The sequence below is a fragment of the Sander vitreus genome, chromosome 2 (genome assembly GCF_031162955.1).
Source record: "Sander vitreus isolate 19-12246 chromosome 2, sanVit1, whole genome shotgun sequence".
NCBI classification, from domain to species: domain Eukaryota; kingdom Metazoa; phylum Chordata; class Actinopteri; order Perciformes; family Percidae; genus Sander; species Sander vitreus.
This window is the reverse complement of record NC_135856.1, coordinates 32,137,713-32,158,556: the sequence shown is the minus strand read 5'-3', so window position 1 is coordinate 32,158,556 and position 20,844 is coordinate 32,137,713. Positions and strand designations below refer to the sequence as shown.

Genomic DNA, 20,844 nt, shown 5'->3' with positions numbered 1-20,844 from the left:
TAAATGTCATTAAAACCCAATTAATACTGGGCATTTTGAATGTCAGAGTTAGAGAATGATGTGTGTTAGTTATTGGTGAAGCATAATATCTATTTCCTTTTTCTCTAGTTTGATTTTCAGTTTCTTGCTGAGAGTTAGCCATCTTGCAGACCCTCGCTGGCGGACAGCCGTCTCACGGAGCCCGGGCATTTGCAAAGCTCCACAGGGGGGCAGCCTGCTTGCAAAGCTCCACGAGTTCACAATCTGCAACTATAGTTTCGGTGTGCTGTCTGAACCAGGCATCAGTCAGAGTCTGTTGTGTGCCAAAATTGGCGAATAGAAGACTAGTTAGCATCTTTTTTGTTAGCTTGTTAGCTTGTAGTCTCGAATTGCCAGACCTTCCTCCACACACAACAAAAGCGGAAGGTGACGGACATCCGTCCGAAATGAGGGACATCCGGAGGCACCTCAACAATCTCGGAAATGAAACGTCGTCGAAATAGTTAGCTTGTAATTGGCAGCGGCTGACAGTGCAAAGACAGCGTGTTTTCGCTCTGTCTGTCTGCTATGTGCTGGGGGTTTAGGTTTAATTGCTAGCTTTTGCATATTTAACAGCAATGGGTTTACGTATTAGTGACATCCATTTGAATGCTAGATTGAACGGAAGGGCACAGACATCTCCTTCAGGAGAGGAATGTGAAAACATATCTCTAGTGACAAACTTTGCACAGATTCAAGTCAGTATGGTCAAGGTCAGGTCAGCCATTTTGGCTGACATAAACAAGGAAAACATTTTTGAGTGGAGGGAGACTTTAACCATCTCACCCTAACCATTCAAGGTCAATGCCTAAACTCAACCATCTCGCGAGAAAATCCTGGATTACCATATACTGTAGACACGACCATATTGAACTGACAGTGAGAGTAGTATCAATCTTCTCATCTAATCTTGGCAAGAAAGCAAATAAGCGTATCTACCAAAACCAATCTACTTTAAGGTGTAGGACTTGGCTGATAGTCTTCCTGCTTTTGGATAAATGAATGACTTCATTCTAAATGTGGCCTCTTATATAAATCAGCATTATACCTAAATGAAATATAGTTTGCCAAGTCATTCATGGAAGAAATAATGGTCTCGTGTAAATGTTTACATACAGTATTTTGACTAGCTGTGAAAGTTCATTTTATTGATATATGAATATGGTTTAGGCCCCATGTTCAAATATTGTCCAAACTTTGGAGAACTTTTTGTCTCTGATACCTTTGGGCTTGGCATCAGAGAAGTTTCCCATAAAATAGTAGCCTGATGTGAGTTTCTTCTCCTGCAGGATGTTGGGGAGGATGGAATTGGTGCATGTTCCACTGAGACAGTCCTTACAGGTGGGAGTGTTGACATCTACACACGCACACAAGATGCACAATCAGTAAACGTTAGGTTGACTTTTGCTTTATGGTATATGTTAGAACAGTGATAGGATGCTATGTCAGAGTGATATGGTTATCTAAAAATAATGCAGACCCAGCAGCCAATCAGGATAAAGCCAAAACCAAACTCTGTCATTCTCACTGCTCTTTGGTCTATAGATATAATCCCAGATTGAGTTTTACCTACAATTATACGGGTAATTCAAGGAGTGCTAGAATAAGTATTCTGATCCTTTACTTAAGTCAAAGTACTAATACCACAATATAAAAAGACTGTTACAAGTAAACCTCCTGCATTGAAAATGTTACTTAAGTAAAAGTATGTATCATCAGGAAAATGTACTTACTCAATGCAAAACAATTCTTACATTTTAGAAACTGGAAACGATCAATACAAACCCAAACACAAAAGTGTTTAATCGTCTAATCGTCCAATCATCAGCTATACTTGTAGGTCTATATATTGTTGGGTAGTTTCATTTTTTAATAAAACATTTTATTAACTGCATTTGTATGTAGTGGAGTAGAAGTAGAAAGTGGCATGAAAAGACACAAATAAAGTACAAGTACCTCAAATATGTACATAAATACAGTACTTAAGTAAATCTACGTAGTTATATTCCATCACTGAATTCAAGACATGTTACCCAGTTCACCCTCCTATGTGTTTGACACACACACACACACACACACACACACACACACACACACACACACACACACACACACACACACACACACACACACACACACATACCTGCCAGGTCTTCCAGAGGAAGGTCTGGGCGTATGAGATTGATGTATGGCTCTTTGTATCCTAGCTCCACCCAGTTACTGTGGCTGTAGAAGTCCTGACAGTGAATAGAAACACACACATTAACACTTTTATACATGCATATAGACAGTGACTTATGATTTCTGTAGAAGCTTTCCCCCATCTAGTCTCCTTTCTCGCTCATTCTACCTCCTCTAACCTAGCTGTTTCTTTCCACCCATCTCACCTGTAGTGTATGAAGGACTCTGCCCAGTGTTTCCCTGGCGGCCTGGAAGTTCTGCTTGCGAATGTTAGCCTTTATGGCCACCATACCCTCAGTGATTAGGCCACGTCCCTCCAGAAAGGCCTCTGAGTTGAAGTGGTGTGGAGCACTGAAAGAATGTTTCACAAGTTATAACTAAGTGTAAGAGCAAAATCATGTTTAAAGCTTGGCAACACACACTTTTTATTTCATGGATTTGTATTTTTTTTTAATTTATTTTTTTAAACCTGTTAATAAAGTCGCGGTCTACCAGTCCATTCTGGTTGTAGATCTCTTGTAGGGCAGAATGAAACTTTGCACCGGACACTAGTCCTGTTGCTGTGGGACCTAGACAGGCCTGGACCAGCTCTTCAGGAGACGAACCCTGTAGTCAGAGGTTTGAGGTTTCAGTTCCAATATGGAGCTCCAGAATGGAGCCATGTTTGTCACAAAGTGTCTAAGGCTACATTTACACTGCTACATTTTGGTTTTTAAGCAGAGTTTTGAGCCAAAAGCGATCTCCATGCACAAAAGTGTTCTTAGCTCCAGTAGAAGAACTAATCTCCATTTCAACTAACAGGCCCAAACCACATATCTCATCAGCATTCTCGTATACTGGGCATGCATGTGCCGGGGTAAACAGGAGGCAGTATGTATACTCCGCTCATTGCTGGTAGTTGCCATGGTAACATTACAGTAGTAGCTTAGTCTCAGAGAACGAGACGTCATGACCAAATCAGGCGGCGAAACATTGTCGTAAGTGTTGGTGTTGCCAAAGGTCTCCGTTTGCGGCTGTTGTGACTGAAACACAACCTTGGAGATTCCAAACCAAAACAGGGTCAGAAGTGTTCTTTCTCCAGTTTAGAGGCTCTGAAACTCCAGTGCAGTGTGAATGTGAAGTGTAAACGTAGCAAACGATATTCGTTTTTAAACCAAAACATAGCAATGTAAATGTAGCCTAAAACAAGTCTACGAGCTCTAGGTCAAGGTGATTAAAGAAAATTTTTACCGATGGTATCATCCACATGAGTTCCACAGAAATGTCAATGCAGATGGTATGTTTATTGAGTGAACCATGAATGTCTGTAGCAAATGTCATGGCAATCCATAGTTGTTGAAATATTTCAGGACCAAAGTGATGGACCAATAGCCTGGCATAGCCAGACTAATTTGCAAATGCTAGTTAGTCTGGAACCTCTCAGTTCATTTTTCAATTTCAAAGGGACATTATCAACAGTGCAAACCCAAAAGCCTCTGCAGGCTATTGAATAGACCTACAACCAATCAGAGCAACGGAACATGACCTACAACCAATTAGAGCAATGAAACGAGCAACTGGGGGCAGTGCTTGGTCCGTATTAAAGCAGGAAAAACTGTCGGATGGGTCACAAAATCTTCTCAAATTATAGCTAAACAGTACACTAAAATGTGTTTCTGAAAGCATTTGAGGCAAGAAATATGCAATACATTAACAGAATCATGATTCGTATTTGTTCAGCGCTGCATAGTTTGACAGTTTGATCGGAGTTTTGTGAGCCTGGTGCGTTGTGCTGGACGAAGAATGCCAGTTACGTCCAGTAACTACGTTCGAGCATGACGCTCCTCTGTCCAGCCTGTCTCACTCAGAAAACAACTAAATGGGTTGATTATGCAAGCAGCTCATAACAACCCGCAATTACGTTTCTAGTTAGGTGGCAACCTCCCATGGCTGTAGTTATTTCAAACGAGGAAGTGAAGTGACAAAGTTTAAGAAAGCCAAATTCAAAGGAGGGAGGCAGTGGGTACCAAAACTCAACTGTCATTTTTAAAGTCTTACGGACCTTAGTCCATAACACAATGACGTCTGTGAGGTCACGTTACGTCCTCATTTTAATAGTTTTACATGACTCATTTTAAGGCAGTTCCTGATGCTTTACCAACCATTTTCATTTTTGTTGCCTAAAGTTAACTAGCTAACTGTTTCAAAACGTGTTTAAAACTAATCCTAATCCAGACCAACATTAACATCCTTAGAGCCACAATGCTAGCATGGCTAAAACAGTGGCTTCAGTATTGTTTAAATGCAAAAAAAGTAATCTTGTGCAAATATGGCAAACTATAGTGAGCATTTATCCAGTATATGTGTTCCATGTGTTGTATTTTATTTCCAGACTGAACCCCCTGCTGAATTTAAACGCACAAATGTGCTGAAACAAGGGTGGTGTGAGTATTTTGGGGCGTTCTGTGTGACTGTTTGCGCTGTCTTGCACAATCACAAGTTATCTTCCATCCTACCGTGGGTTTGAACTCATGATGAGCTGCCTCAGCCACCGCACGACATGTCTCCGTCACTTTTTTCAATAGAGCTGTTCCTGTAATGCTGACATGATTGGACGCCCCACCCCCAATGGGGACAAAGGCCACTGTGGGCCCTGATAAGACCAGAGACAGCAGGGTTATGCCCAGCACTGAAGTCATAATCAATCTAAAGGAAGACAGAGAGAAAATGATTAGCTATTAGTATCAGGTTGGTTAAATTATAAATGATGAAATACAACTGTGAATTCAACTGCTTGATGTTGACAGATGTTTCTGGAAGATATATTAGAAGACACATTAAAATCAGATAACGACACAGAGAATGGAAAATGCTCAGGAACAGAGTCTTTTTTTTTTTAGAAAATAAGAATTTCTAACAGTAAAGTTATTCAATGTACTGAACTGAACTTGACATAAGGAGTTCTTAAAGTAGGCAAAGACCATAAACGGACGCGTTTTGTAAGAATGTGCCACTCCCCACCAAGCGTATTTTTTTGCACTTTTTGCTTTGTCCTTTATTTGGTATTCAGACACATTTCTCAGTGATGATTTAAATAGTGAACTGAAAGCCATCTGGAAAAAATGTTCCAACTTTTATGTTTAAAAAAAATTGTATTTAGTCAAATAAAACAGTAGAATAAGGTGCTGAAACAAAATAAATTACCAATTTGTTTTAAAAATATTAACAATACAATACAAAATACAAAAAAGTAAATGTACAAATAGATTTAAGCAATTACTTGTAGGTTAATTTAAGCAAAAAAGACAAGTTTGATTTTAATATAAATACAGATTCCTTTTCCCTACCAAAGAAATACACAATCTGATAAAACATAGCGCCTATCCTTTACTTGTCAATTAAATTAACAAAATGTAACTTTTGAATACAATCATACCTTGAGGTTTCTCAGTTGTCTCCAGTGACTCTTAAAGAAGTGTAGCATGCAGCACCACCACCCCTCTTTATCTGAATATATATGTGTGTGTGTGTGTGTGTGTGTGTGTGTGTGTGTGTGTGTGCGCGCGCGCACATGCGTGCTTTCTCCCTAGTCATAAAGACCTGGATATCATCATAAAACTAAAGAATATGGTCACACCTTGAGGACCCACTTTACAGCAACTGGGAAGGGACGCACACTAAAAACATGATATTTCATCTTTATACATACACATGTAGAGTGGAATAGCTTAGATCTGGGGTGTCAAACCCTGGCCCTAGGGCCAGAAAGGGTCCGCCAAAGGGTCTATTCTGGCCCAGGAATTTAATATTTGGCAACACTATCAGACTCATTTCCTTTTCCATCCTGACCAGAATACAGTTGAAAACTGAAACATATTGTTGAAATTGCACTTATTTTTAATATATCTCAGGTTGCTCATCATTTGTTTTGTAAATATATTGTTCATTATGTACTTGTAACCCTTTACACTAAAATAAAGGGACAAATACGTAGTTTAATTGGTTAATTATGGAAGGGTTTTACTGGCTGTTTTGGCCCATGAACTAAAATGAGTTTGGCACCCCTGGCTTAGATGTTTTTGCCATTTGATTCCTCTCACCCTGACCTGTACCCAGGATATACAGGACTTAGTCAAAGCTCGCCAGAGATCTGTGATGGATTATAGTCTTAACTGTTCTGAGGTCAGAGTTTCACATTTCTCAAAATTGTTTTGTCCTTTTCTTTACTGCCAGACTAATAATAAATACGCCAAATAAAGCAATAAAGCCAAACTTGTTACACTTCAACCATAGCAATAATCACTGAACTGTAAAATGTCTCTCAAAAATAAGGTGATGCACAAAATGAAGTGCCCAAAATGAAATATGAAATACATTTTGTCCCCCACTTTACACTCATTCTTAGATTTCATTTGTTGAGACATCCAGCATGTACTCATCTATCACTTCCTGAAACCTATTCCCACTAGCTCACTAAAGAAAACAATGTATGCTTTTATTATGATGGTACAGTCTTCTGTGGATGTCAATAGGTGTTCCAGGAAGGACTGTGATGCCACAACAATATGCAACAATTTGCATAGTAAAATAGTTTCCTTTCCAGGGAAATCACTTCTATATGACAGTATCACACATACAATATGAGGCGTCCAATAAGGTTAGGGATTAATGTAAATGAACTGGTCAACTGGAAGGTTTTGTCATTTAATGGTGGAACACAACTCGATGCATTTGACAGTTTCAGCATCAAGACATGAACATTGTCAATCCAGAAATGATAAACAACATAAAAAAAAAAGATAACATAAAATGATGGTTCTTATAAAAGGTAGTAAGATGACTCAAGTTACATTTATAAACAAAGTACTGACTGAAGAAGCATATAAGTACCCAAGCACTCTCAGTTCTCAGGTAAACCCTTTGCCTTTGTGTATCCTCTGAGACATTGTGTACTCTGGTCCTGGGAAGGGCAGGAGGTGCTGTAAGGCAGCAGCACCAAAGGCGGAGTTCCTTACAACATTTCTGGATGACGCATAGCACCCTGCGATAAAAATTCTCTGATTTGTACAGCTATCAGGCAACCAGGTGAACCTCCTCCCAGATCTACAGGTCTAAAGTGTACAGAGGGTGGGGGGGAAACAGAAGACGAATGACAAATGAGTGTGAGATAGGAGCAAACAGATTACAAAAGTAGGAAGAGGGAGAAGGAATGACAAACTAAGAACACTGATGTGCTAAAATGAAAGCCAATATTTGGGGAATTTGCTGACTTCGTGAGAGTCAGAGAAAAAGAATATTCTATCCCTGTGCGTTTTTGATGAGTAGCCTAGCTTAGCAAAAAGAAAGGAAGCAGGACAGCTAGCATCAGCCTCATACATCAAAAATGGCCTTCAAAAACTCTAAAGCTTTCTTACTTACCAACAGCAGTAAGCTTACTTTTTGGCACTTTTGATCAAAAATGGACGGGCGCATGGCTGCATGCAGCATGAAGTCCTGTTACGTTTTCAGCTTTGTTCAAATCTGAAACAAATTCGACTGGCTATTTGTGACCTGCTTGATCACTTATAATGTAAAACATGTAACTTTAAAACAGATGTAGTGTTGCTGGAATGTGTTGTTTACCTCTGCTTTTTTATGCTAAGTTAAGATACTAGTACTTGTGTGCTTTACTTACCAAATCATTTAAAGACAACGTCAAGTTTGTGGGGCCTCAAAAAACACTGCTAAATAACCATTAGCATTTCTAGCGCTGCGAAGAATGAGTTAAGAAATTTATAAAAACCTGTCATGAGTCATTTTCATTGCGTGCACGCCTTTGTCAGGCGGCTGGCTTTATCGTGTGTCTAACATGATGTGTCTGGGTATGTGCAAGGGTGATGACAATTCAGTTATTTTTACATGGACTGATTGAGCTGACCATGAAATAAGCTCACCGTTGAACTTTATTAAACTGCTATGCTAATATGCTATTACAGCTACATGTTATATAATTTTTTTTCTATGTAGGCTGTACCTTAAACATAATGACATTTACAGTATGGTTTGTGATATCTCAATCTCTTTGATCTCCTCTGTAGAAGCACACCAAACAAGTTCCTGCAATAGAGGAAGCTGCAGTTTCAGGTAGTTGCAAGAATAGTTACCGGTACCCTAACCAAAACCCTGTCTTTTAACCTAACCCTAGTTTAGATCCACGACGTTCGATTTCTGGGATTGGTCCGTTGCAGCCGGAAAATCTGTCGAATGTCCGTCATCTTCCGATTTCTTTGTGTTGGCATTTTAAACTCTGGTGGATTTCTGAGGACTATGGTTAACTGCTCCTCAGATCTCTGCAGGGTAAATCCAGACAGCTAGCTAGACCATCTGTCCAATCTGAGTTTTCTGTTGCACAACTAAAACAATCTTTGAACGTACACATGTTCCACCAAAACAAGTTCCTTCCAGAGGCTATTTTGCAGCGGCACCGTGGCTCCGGTCGCTGCCCAAGATGATTATGATTGGTTTAAAGAAATGCCAATAAACCAGAACACATTTTTCTCCCATCCCGGAATACTGTGTGGACTAGCCAGACCCTCCTCCGCGGCGCTGTGGAGGAAGGTCTGGCAATGTGGGTTCTACTAATCTTTTATAATAGGTATGTTTTGTTTTTTTTTGTCAATGAAACGGCCCAATTGTGTGATGTGATGTGATGTGTTCTTAAACCCCCCGACAAAGCACAATTAGACTTTATATTTCACAGTTGCTGTTTTCCGTCAGATCGTTTATAGATCTCGACGTTTCCGACCACACTTGAAGGCAGCTTTATTTCACAGGAGAGAGAGAAAGAGAAAAGAGACGAGCGAGACATAGCGAGTGCTTTGTTGTTGCAGGAAACATTCAGCTGTTACACAAACTCCCGGGGCAGTTCAGTGCTTGTGTTTAATTTTTTACCCTCGTAGTGTCTTAAAACTTTCTTGTGGCAGCGATAGAGGCAGTGATGTTTCCTGTTTCCTGTACGGGACTCTCACACCGCCTCAAAACACACCGACAAGCAGGGGCTCGGGAAGTAGGGGTGCTGGAGGTGCTGCAGCACCAACAGGGGGTGCTGCAGCCCCCTGTTAGCAAACTGCGATCACAATAAAATGATCGCTTATAAATATCTCTGGTTGTTGTTTCTGTTCCACGACATTTTGTATGTCATGTTTGGGGTGTGGGATGAAGAGAGGGATCATTTTAGTAACAAGAGGGCTTTTCACCGGGGTGGAACAGCTGATCTCTTCACCATGGAACAGCTGATCCACTTGTGCCTCTGTTTACCAGTGTTTACTGCTATCTCCGAAAGGTCTTTCTCAGCTCTTCGCCGCCTGAAAACCTGGCTCCGTAGCACTATCACTCAGAGTAGACTTTCACATACCAAAGACATTTTGGATGATCTGATATTCACGGTCTTATGGCAGAGCGCAAATCTTTTTAGAATTTGTCACATACTTCGCTGTTCGTTGTTCTGAGTTCGGTGTGCAGTATCAGCTCAGCTGTACTTCATGGAGGGGAGGGGAGAGGCACAGGTAGAGTGGTCTACACCCGCACTACCCCCCATTCAAAATGAATGGAAAGGCCTGCGTTTTTGCAGGACTTTTGGCCGGTTGACGCAGGCGTTCTGAATGTTCACCACCAGATGGCGACAAAGGCATTTTTTAACCCCTGCGCAAAACACAGTTTTGTCCACTTCTCTCTTTCCTCTGATAGATACTGTGAGCTGTCACATAAGTCATGTTTGAATGTTGTCATTCAAGTTGAAAGTAGATTAAGACTGTTGTGTTAACTGCACGGAGGATGTAAGGCTGAAGATGTGTTAGTAGGCTACCTATATAGATTTTAGATGTTTTAGATGACTTGTTTGTTGACGCAACGTGTATCATGGTGGAAGCTGCAGCCCAGTATTTGAAGTGTGGGAAACTAGTTCACACATGTCCAGCTATGGCAGGATCATTTAAGATCACATGCTCAGAGGAGGGGTGTGTGTGTGTGTGTGTGTGTGTGTGTGTGTGTGTGTGTGTGTGTGTGTGTGTGTGTGTGTGTGTGTGTGTGTGTGTGTGTGTGTGTGTGTGTGTGTGTGTGTGTGTGTGTGTGTGTGTGTGTGTGTGTGTGTGTGTGTGTGTGTGTGTGTTTGGCAGCAGCGATTTAGTGGGTGTCTCCATAACAGGAGAGCTGTAGAAAGTGACAGAACTGGAGGGATGAGTGTTAGGGACAGTAAGACAAAGAGGAACTTGTAATGAAAGATTTAGACTAACGTACGTTGCAGACCTACTTTTTTTCCCATGCTGCCCTAATACTCCCACAGTAGGTATGTTTTTTTTCTATTACATTTCATTCATATCATGTCTTTTAAACATGGGGACATTGTAGTCAAATGTCATGCTCATTTACTTCCAAAAGGTGCTAGCAGGGTTATTGATTTATTTCATCATACTGTACAGCTCTTACACTTAAACAGCTCTATGTTTTTGTTTGTTTTTTTAAATGTACAAAGAATGGAAGATACTGTCTCCTATCACCAGCTATCACGCTCTACTTGTCAGTGGTGGAAGAAGTATTCTGATCCTTTACTTAAGTAAAAGTGCTAACACCACCCTGTAAAAGTAGTATTAAGTATTAAAAGTAAAAGTACTCATAGCAGAAAAACCCACACAATTTAGAAACTGGAAACGATCCAAACAGGTCTGTTAATCAACTAAGTGTTTAATGGTCTAATCATTTCAGCTGGACTTGTAGGCCGTTATATTGTTGGGTAGTTTAATTTATAATAAAACATTGTACATTATAAACTACAAGTGTTTTTTGTGCAAAATACTTAATTTATATGTAACTAGTAACTAAAGCTTTCAAGTTAATGTAGTGGAGTGAAAAGTACAATATTTCTCTCTGAAATGTAAAGGAGTAGAAGTAGAAAGTGGCATGAAAAGAAAAGAGTCACGTAAAGTTCAAGTACTTGAAATGTGTACTTAAGTACAGTACTTGAGTAAATGTACTTAGTTACATTCTACCACTGAATTCAAGACGTTACCCAACCCACACTCCTGTGTGTATGACACACACACACACACACACACACACACACACACACACACACACACACACACACACACAAACGCAAACGCACAAACTCAACTGCCAGGTGCCAGACGATTTAGAGGTACAATATCATAGTTGTTTAATGTGTAAATGCAATCTGTGGCCAGTGTATTACCAAGTACATCTGCCTGAACATATATGCAGTCTAACAAAAAAAAAGCCCTACAATAAAAAGTAATTTGGTATTTTTGTTGAAACTGATTAAAAGAGATTCAACTTCATGGTCATTGTAGAGGCTGTTTTATGGTGCTGTTACATTGTATTGCCTCATACTGAGATGTGTGTTGCTAGGTGCGCCAGCTGATTGGCCATATAAAATGCAAAGCGGTTACAGTGCCAAAGTAGAGATGTGGAGCCAATTACAGCAATTTTAATATCATCTCAAACATGAAAGTGCACTGCTACTGTGTACGTTGACAGTTCGCCACGAACTGACAGTATACCAGGCATTTATGTCAGCACATTCAGCCATAATACACAACTCTTTATTCATGTAAATTTAATCACAAAATGAAAGCCTGAATACAACCCACAGAACGTGTCAGTCTGCTTCAGGGTTCAACAGTTCGGTGCTATGTGCTGAGTGGCTTATTTTGACTTTTATTCCTCTGTACTGTGTGTTCAGCGTTTCTAAGAAGCATCTGCTTCTCTTTACCTGGTTATTTAAGTGCTCAATGTATCAATATAATGGCAGCAGTCACACAAAGACATTCATAATCTTAAAATAATCTTCGAGCAAAAACACTGTCTCATATATGCAATATACAGTTAAGGGGAATACAGTCACGCCAGCATTATGTCATGGATACATTTACTCATATGTCTACATTCCTGTGCAGACATGGTGCTGTGTTTACCTAATCTTGGCACTCAGTATGAGGTGAGGTGACTAAGTATGTAACCATGGCTGGATGTAAGAATACAATGACAACACTCAAATTGAATAGTTTTAATCTAAAGCAGGGGTCTTCAAAGTTTTTTTAGGCCAAGGACCCCTTAGCTAAAAGAGAGAAGGAGCAGGGACCCCCAACTGCATACATTGCTTGTTTAATAGCGTTGCATATTAAACTGGGCCGGATTGATATTCATTCATTATTTATACATCAAGTTTTATTGTCTTACCGTTAGTAAGCCTATCAGCAATAGTGTGTAAATGAAATGTTCTTTTTAACCAAAAGGGCTTTGCTAATAATGTGTTAGATTCATGTTAATGTATATTTTCAGACATATTTTAATTTTTGTATAAAACAACTATTAAAACATGATTAAACAATAATCAGGTGGCCCCCCTGCAGTAATTCTGAGGACCCCTCAGGGGTCACTGACCCCCTGTTGAAGATCTCTGATCTAAAGTATTTAGTCATAACTAGATGTTCTGCATGTCAGCTATTTCTTGTGTGTAACTATAAAGTGTAGCCCATATAACCATTACTTAACTAAGCTGCTGAAATATAAACAGTTTGAACCCTTCTGTAGCAACTGAGAATACGTTCTGCATTGGAGAAATATTTGAGATTTTACAACCGAGAAGAACACTGGGAGGAGGTAGTGAAAATCAAACTAGGTCAGGTATCTGACAGCTCAGACAATATAGCACAATGAGCAGTGGGGCTCAGTTCAATTGTTCACAGAATGTTTTACTCTTTAAAAAAATCTTCCTTCTTGGTTTAGATGTTCAGTTTGAGCTAATTAAAGTATTTTCTTAAACATGTGCTTATTAGTTTTCCATTGCACATTTTTCAGGGGATTTTCATAGGCTGGTTTGCTTGCAGCTTTGTCATTGATGTGCACACACTGTGACAGTACAAAACAATGGGGTTTTTTGTGCAGTTGGGTTAGGCCAGATGACACAATAGACAAACAACCTCCATATTAGCTCTGATAATGTTAGATCATATTACCACAGCTATCAAGCTACTTTAAACAGATACACTTGCATCTTTTATCAACCAAACTATTTCTGTTGTTTAAAGTCTCCATTGCCACATGTTCCACTCCCTAGGAAGAGTACGAGAAACCAACAAAAAATGTTTTCTGCTTCCTCTTAGTGGGTAAGCTAAGATGAGCTAAGCATTCTTGCTAAGTACTGAGTAGTTTCATTCTTTAGAGCTGTGTGTAGGGTTGGGCATGTTTAGATTTCTACAATACTGATGTCAATTCCGATTCTTTCTTTCGATTCCCGTTCTTATCGATTCGCAATTCCGATTTTTTGAGGGGTGGGGTTGCAACGGGCCACATGCTAATTTCACAGATAAGAGTATCAGAGTATAAAATAAAGCCACACTTCACGCGCCGCTTACTGTGCTCCATGGCTGCAATACAACAAGCACCTGGAAGTTTGGTAGCAGCTACGGAAACCAAAACTTAAGTTAGCTAAAAGCTGTGTTCGAAACCGTTCCCTATCATGGAAATAGGGCACTACATAGCGTGTTCGTCATTTTGTAGTGTTGTTCGAATTCTCCGCAGTTCATTTCATTCACAGTCCATTATAAAATAACCAAAATGCACAGCTAATTTGAGTGTACATATGATGTACCATACATTTTAGTCCTGTACCCCACATGCAACACGGTCGTGTTTTCCGTGAAGAAGCAGAAGTAACCGCGGAAACTGAAAAGAAAAAATGGAGCGGGCTTTCGTTTTTTTAAACAGTGGAAATGTAACATGCAACATATATACAACATTTTACTATTCTCCAGAGCACTCTATTTGTTTCAGGGATGTATTAGAAGTATTTTTGTTTCGGTTTGTTTACATGATGCTGGGCGCGCCAGCCTCCGTCACACAAATAACCGGCTTATCTCTTGACGCAACGATATCTTCAGTGACTGTCTGAAATCTCATTTGATCGTTCCCTATATAGTTCACTATTTAATAAACACTATATAGGGAATAGTGAGTGAGTGATTGAGGGAACGGTTTCGAACACAGCTAATGTGTTTAATTTGGAACCGATGATCAGATTCTAAACCAGATTTTTCAAATGATTCCAAAAAAAAAACAAAAGAAACAATTGGAATTGTAAGTTTTGAAATGATTCCAAGTTTGAACCCTAGCTGTGTGTGACATACTGCCACTGCCAACCATGCAGCTCGGGAAGTGCTAGCCAGCGTTGCAAGCTCGCGGCTTACATCCTGTCCTCAGTGATGTAAGCGGACTGATATCCATTAAAAGGAGACTGTCCTCCCCCTAAAAAACCCTCACAGAGGTTGTTTATTCAAACCTAAACCTAAATCCTATATTTACGTCTCTAGTGGTGGCGCCCCTTTAGTGGCCGTAGTAATTATGATCGGCGCAAAGCAGGAAGTAAGGTGACGAAGTATAAGAGCAGGGGTTCGAGTCACAATCGTAACCTTCAGGAAGTGAAGTAACGTCAGATTTTTACCCAAACCATGATCAGATTTTAAATAGTTTTGGTGACTCGACAACCAAACTGCGACCATTTCACAACATTAACGGCGTTCTTTGCGTATTATTTCCGCCACAGCTAGTAGCGGTATTTAATGAAACGCCCCTGTGGGTCGTATTGGAGGGCAGGGAATAAACGAACCACATCGTCATATGGTTCGGAGGACTTGTTGATGAAAAGGTGTGGAATTGAGGTTGAAAACCAACATCTCAGCAAATAAGGCTTGACTACCTTTATTACTTCCACTCATCAACGTATGTGTCCTGGTAGTTTCATTGCTTATCTCAATGAGAAAGAGATCTATAGATAAACAGCATGCTGGTATCTCCTTGGATTCTTATGTATTCCCAGACTGTATTACCATTAAAAGAGCTGTAATTGCCCAAGAGCTGGTATGTGCTTAGACAGGAATTGACATGTTAGACAAATAGAGTACTTTGTTTCTCTTTTAGGTTTCAAAAGAATGTAGGATAATAATTGTGGTTTTTATTTTATTTTGTATTGTGTGAGATTGGGGTGCACACCTAACTGCTGGTATGTCAAGTAGATTTTCCTCTCCACTGCATGTGGGTGGTTGACGTGACATGGCCTTTTTGTGGTTCCGGGCGTCAAACACAAATAAATATTTGGTGTGACAATAAAAGGCTTTGTTTGTGATAAATCATACACATCTCAATGGAAGATATAGAAAATAGCATCAGTAACAGCCACAAGCATTTTCTTAGATTTATAACCGGGTTTGTCAGAAATAATCTAAAATATATTAACAGATTGAGGACAGATGTCTTACTTTGCACGACGATAAAAAATACGAAAAATAATACAAAATGTAATACATTTGCAATTTGAGGAAATGCTGGATCTCAAGGTAGTTATGTTAATGAGTTATGATAAAGTGAGTTACTTAAGAAAAGTACACTCTATTTTCATGTTATATACAATAACTTTCATGTCACACCATATGACAATTTTAGAAACAAATTTGAGAATGAATTCAGAATCCTATACAAAATCTAAAAGACCACATATATGTTTGGAAAGCTAAGAGTTGGTACAACACAACTTCATACTTTTGATGTGTAATATTTTAAGTTTATTAAAAAAAAAAAAAAATGTTTAGGCTTATATGTCAACCACCCATGTGTTGCCCAAGGACAGTCATTACAATAATGTGTCATTATTCAACTTGAAAGGCGGTAGCACAGGACGTACATATTGGACAATACATGAAATGAGAGTACTTCTATTGCCAAGAATAAAACTTTTCAAGAAGATTTATCACCTGTAATCATCATGTCATGTTGCGTTAGTTACTACAAATGTCAACGTAATTGCCTTTGATTGCCTTCCCCAGCAGCAATACAGGTTTGTAATTGATCAATTATGAATAAAGCTTTAGTGCGTAACTGTTTTGCGGGGGGTTGGGGGGGGGTGCGCGTGGTCATGGAAGGCTTGTATCATGTGGACGCCGACAGTTTTGTTGACATTACTTAGAATTGGGGAGACAGAAACTACGCACTATGGCTTTAACAAGTGAGTTGATTTTGGTGCTCATTTGATTTAGTCACTGTATGATGAAACAGAGTGCTGATTTGTCAGCTGTCTACAGACAAAGACACATCTATTATTCATATCATCATCATCATTAGCAGAGACACTGTTTTTTTCCACTGTGGACCACCCTGAATGTGCACAGACAAGCATCAGCTACAGCAGAAGATAACAGCTTAAGATAACAGTGTAACAGCTTTCAAACAAGAACAATCATGTGTGCAATAGGGCTGCTCAGTGTATCCTTTTTTTTTAATCATCATTGCGATATTAACTAGTGCAATATACACATTGCGAAAGGCTGCGACGTATCCCGAAAGACACTCAGAGATCTTTTGTGTTATTCGAAAGAGAGTATCTGTAGAAATCTGCACTTTAAATGTAACTCGTAAGCCGTTCTTTTTTTAAGTGGTGCCTTTTATATTCAATTCAATGTTCAATTTGTTCCATAAAAGAATGTTGGAATTGATTTGTTTTAAATTCAACAAGCATTTGTTGTATTTTAGCTGAATACTAAAAGCAGCAGAAATGCAGAACTGTGTATACTTTAATATATGTTTATTTATCACAAGTAATATTGTTATTGCGATATTCAGCACCGTTATTGCGTATTTTCCACATATCGTGCAGCCATAGTGTGCACCAATACCTCCTAACCCTGACTCTGATTTTAATTTTAATCCACTTGCTTCTTCTTTCAGTTTTTTATTTTTTTCTTTCAGAGCACTGATGTCAAACATGAACCTCGCCTCAAATGCCTCGGGGGGACAGCTGATCTGCCCCCTGCTACAGATGATGAAGGAGCACAGCCCCAACAACAACACCCAGGCCAATATGGTGGTGGTTTGCATCCATGGTCTGGTCTCCTGCCTGGGGATTTTGGAGAACGCGCTCATCCTCTGGGTGGTGGGCTTCCGCCTGCAGCGCCGCACGGTCGCCTCGGTCTGGGTGCTCAACCTAGCAGCGTCCGACTTTCTGGCAACTCTGACCCTGCCCCTCTTCACCTTCTACCTTTCCTCGTCACATAGCTGGGAGCTCGGCAGCATACTTTGCAAAACCCAGGCTTCCATCTTCTTCTTGAACATGTTTGTGTCGGCCTTCCTGCTGGCAGCCATTTCAGTGGACCGTTGCCTTCTGGCGGCCAAGCCAGTGTGGAGCCAGAATCATCGCTCAGTGGCGGGAGCGTGGAAGGTGTGTCTGTTGGGCTGGCTGTGGGCAGCGATTAATACATTACCTTACTTACTGTTCCGCTCTGTGACTGAGAAACAGGATGGAAGGAAACTGTGCTATCATAATTTTGCCTTGTATTCATCCTCCCAAGACACTCTGGGGACAGATTGCAAAGTGAGGCAGGCAGCGACGGCCATCTCCAAGTTGCTGCTGGCATTCCTGTTCCCCCTGGTGGTGATAGCGGGTAGCTACATCCAAATTGTCCTCAGCCTGAGGTACAGGAGCCGGAGGAGGAAGCAAAGTGCCGGCAGGCTCACTGATGCTCGAACAAATTTGTTGATTGTGTCGAACAAAGATGGGGCATCAGGAACTACAAGTACCCCTACAACCACGAAAACCACTAATATCTTTCTCGAACCTCCGACCACCGGTCCATCTTTATCCCTCACACCTACTACCTTGTCCCCCTCTACCCCTAATCCGAACAGTCAGCTGTCCCAGAGCTTCACCAAGATGGTGACGTTTGTGATCGCAGCATTTGTACTGTGCTGGGCCCCCTATCACATCGTCTGCATGATCGAAGTGACAGCCGAGTACAGGAGCCAGAATCTCCACCTGGTGGAGGTAGGGCTGCCCCTGGCCACAACCTTTGCCTTTTTGAATGCCGTGTTGAACCCCATTCTGTACGCCTTCAGTTGCCCGAAATTCAGCGTGAGAATACGACAGAGTCTGGGAGCAGTGTTTGATGGTCTGGTAGAAGAAGGAGGAGGGTTGCTGATGGCGCCAGGGAAAAGTTTAAGAGCTCATATTCGGCGGAAGAGCAGTCGAGATGTGAGCCTTGCAACGCCAGGGTCACAAAAGGGTTCGCAGTCACCCTGTCAATCACCTGACATCCAGCACCTCTTCCCACTGCCTTCGCCCTCTGAAGGCCTCAGAAACACTCACATGGAGCATACCAGACAAGAATCAAAAGATGAGGAGGAACAAAGCTGAGACGCTGTATTTTTGGCTTTGTGTGTGGTTTAGTGTAATGATTTCAAATATGTCTTAATGTACATGTTGGCCTTATTCAGTGGACACTCTCTGACCCTCTGGCGACCACAAAACATATGTGGAAAAGGAATAAGTATTACAATTGGATACAGTATTTTTAGCCATGCTAGCAGCTGATTTAAGGGACAGCAATGTTGATCTGTCACTTTATTCATCCACTACGTTGTTCCTGACTGAAAATTGGAAATTTTATACAGATATATATATGGTACACAGAAGGAAAATTTTATGGACTTTATGGTGATCCCCTGACTTTTCCTTTAACACCACCATGAGGTTAACATTTTTGTTTTTTATTGAAATACCTTGAAAACTATTGGATGGATTGCCATCACATTTGGTACAGGCATTTACGTTCCCCAGAGGATGAATTGTAATCACTTTGGTGATCCCATGACTTTTCTTCTCTTAAAATTGTGTTTGTTTGTTTGTTTGTTTGTTTGTTTGTTTGTGTGTGTGTGTGTGTGTGTGTGTGTGTGTGTGTGTGTGTGTGTGTGTGTGTGTGTGTGTGTGTGTGTGTGTGTGTGTGTGTGTGTGTGAGAGAGAGAGAGAGAGAGAGAGAGAGAGAGAGAGAGAGAGAGAGAGCCCACATTTCATATCATAATAAACAAATACATGTAGCAGAAGAAGTGCTCAGATCTTTTACTCAAGTAAAAGTAAGTCAGGTTTATTTCTTGAGTCATTTGAACACAGCTTAATCTGACCAAAGTGATGTACAAAAAGCCCTAAGGTGCTGTATAAAAGAACATTAAAAATGTAAAAAAAAAATAAAAAAGTAGAAAGACAACACAAAAGAGAACCTACCAACATCAACAACAAGCAGCACTTCAAATAATGAATCATAGACACACAAAAAACTGATTGAGGGATTAGTGGACTACAAAGGCCAATGAATACAAAGTTGGCTCTAGCCTAGATCTAAAAACAGAAATGTGGACGTAAACAGTCAGTCACGTGCGGAGGAATGTATTGCACGCTGCATGTTAGCTGCTAGCATCTGACTTCCCTGCTTGTTGGGGGTGGAACTGTCAAAGCTGAATAAGGAGGAACGATCTCAAAACAGATCCAATATTGCCAATAAAACCTATATTTGTCAATAAAACCTATAGTTTTGCTACTTTTATGTACCTATAAAACAAGCAATACTACAGTAAAGGTCCTGCATTCAGATTCCCATTTCAGAATAATATAGCCTATTTTATATTTGTATTATAATAATTGATGCATTAATGTGTTTATCACTTTAATGTTGCAGCTGGTAAAGGCGGAGCTCATTTTAATTACTATATATAATGCTGGGTAGTTTAACCTTTAACAGTACATCGTCATTTATGACATTGTTTTTTTGTGTGTGAATAACCTCAATCTGCAAAGTATTATAAGTAAAGTTGTCAAATAAATGTAATGGAGTAAAAAAGTACAATAGTTAAGTATAGTGCCTGAGTAAATGTATTCTACCACTGTTAACATGAATACATTTAACTGTGTTTCTAACTCTGGTCAATAAATGTTTAATGATAATGTTTCTATTTAAAGTGACTATATACATAATTCTAAATGTTTCTGAAACTATGTAATTTTTCAGGTGATGATAATAAATGACCTGTAACAGCGAACGAGACTAACGGTGAAAAGAACGGAAAAGCCAGGTAAAAGGTAGCAGGAGATGTCTTTATACAGGCCTGATTGCATTTTCATTTTATATCTGTTGTAGTTACAGAAAAGAAGGAAATTAAACGAAGAACAACTAACGGTAAAAGCTAAAAGTGAAAGCAATATTGGTCAGTTTTTTAACAGATGGAGACAATTACGGGATGGTAAATTATTCAAAACCCACCCCGAATTGGCCCTCAGGTATGTAATATGTCTATTTCATTCATAAAATAACTTGACAATGGGCGATGTGGTTGTACGTCAGTAGCCGACATTAAATTGCATCCCCCTTTCATTTAGTGCCCGGTTTTTATTTATTTTCAGTCTGTGTTTTGGCCTACTCTTTTCATTTCCCTTGTCCCCCTGTACTTGTGTAAAGTGTCCTCTGGTTTCATGCACAAACTGAATGTTACAAATAGCCACTTTAATACTAATTACTTAGAACTATTAATATTATAACATCATAATTCTCTATGAGTCGCTTAGTCTTCTTGTTGTAGGAACCTACTCCAATATTTGCATTTTGATGGCATTTTAATGTTCTGCACAACATTGAATGGCCTCAGTCAATGCCATGAATACACATGGTTTTTGTTTGCCTTTATCACTTTGGTATTAAATTGAAATGCATTTTGTACGGACATAAATTATTAGTATGGTTTGGTTTTCTTTTCTTATACTTTTTATTGATTGGGGAAATTACAATTCACACTAGAAAT

The 20,844-nt window shown here is 39.8% G+C and overlaps 2 protein-coding genes across 5 annotated transcripts in view; one reads left to right on the top strand and one right to left on the bottom strand.

Annotated features, from left to right (window-relative positions):
- Positions 1-20,844, bottom strand: part of vwa11 (von Willebrand factor A domain containing 11) — a 33,719-nt gene that overhangs the window by 8,346 nt on the left and 4,529 nt on the right. Inside the window, exons 2-6 of the mRNA XM_078266474.1 lie at positions 4,695-4,884; positions 2,669-2,805; positions 2,406-2,550; positions 2,162-2,255; positions 1,241-1,375 (exon numbers count right to left, since the gene is read on the bottom strand). Of these exons, the coding sequence (XP_078122600.1) occupies positions 1,241-1,375; positions 2,162-2,255; positions 2,406-2,550; positions 2,669-2,805; positions 4,695-4,877 (694 nt within the window). The 5' untranslated portion in view covers positions 4,878-4,884. The remainder of the gene's footprint in view (positions 1-1,240; positions 1,376-2,161; positions 2,256-2,405; positions 2,551-2,668; positions 2,806-4,694; positions 4,885-20,844) is intronic.
- Positions 10,335-20,088, top strand: LOC144528085 (prostaglandin D2 receptor 2-like). Of its 4 annotated transcripts, none has more exons than XM_078266547.1 (2): positions 10,335-10,497; positions 16,951-20,088. In XM_078266547.1, exon 2 carries the CDS (start codon positions 16,979-16,981, stop codon positions 18,410-18,412), a length of 1,434 nt encoding a protein of 477 aa, XP_078122673.1. In that variant the 5' UTR covers positions 10,335-10,497; positions 16,951-16,978; the 3' UTR covers positions 18,413-20,088. The 4 variants fall into 4 exon arrangements, with proteins under 4 accessions (XP_078122673.1, XP_078122663.1, XP_078122653.1 ...); XM_078266537.1 differs by having other exon boundaries at positions 10,335-10,501; XM_078266527.1 differs by having other exon boundaries at positions 10,336-10,497; positions 16,972-20,088.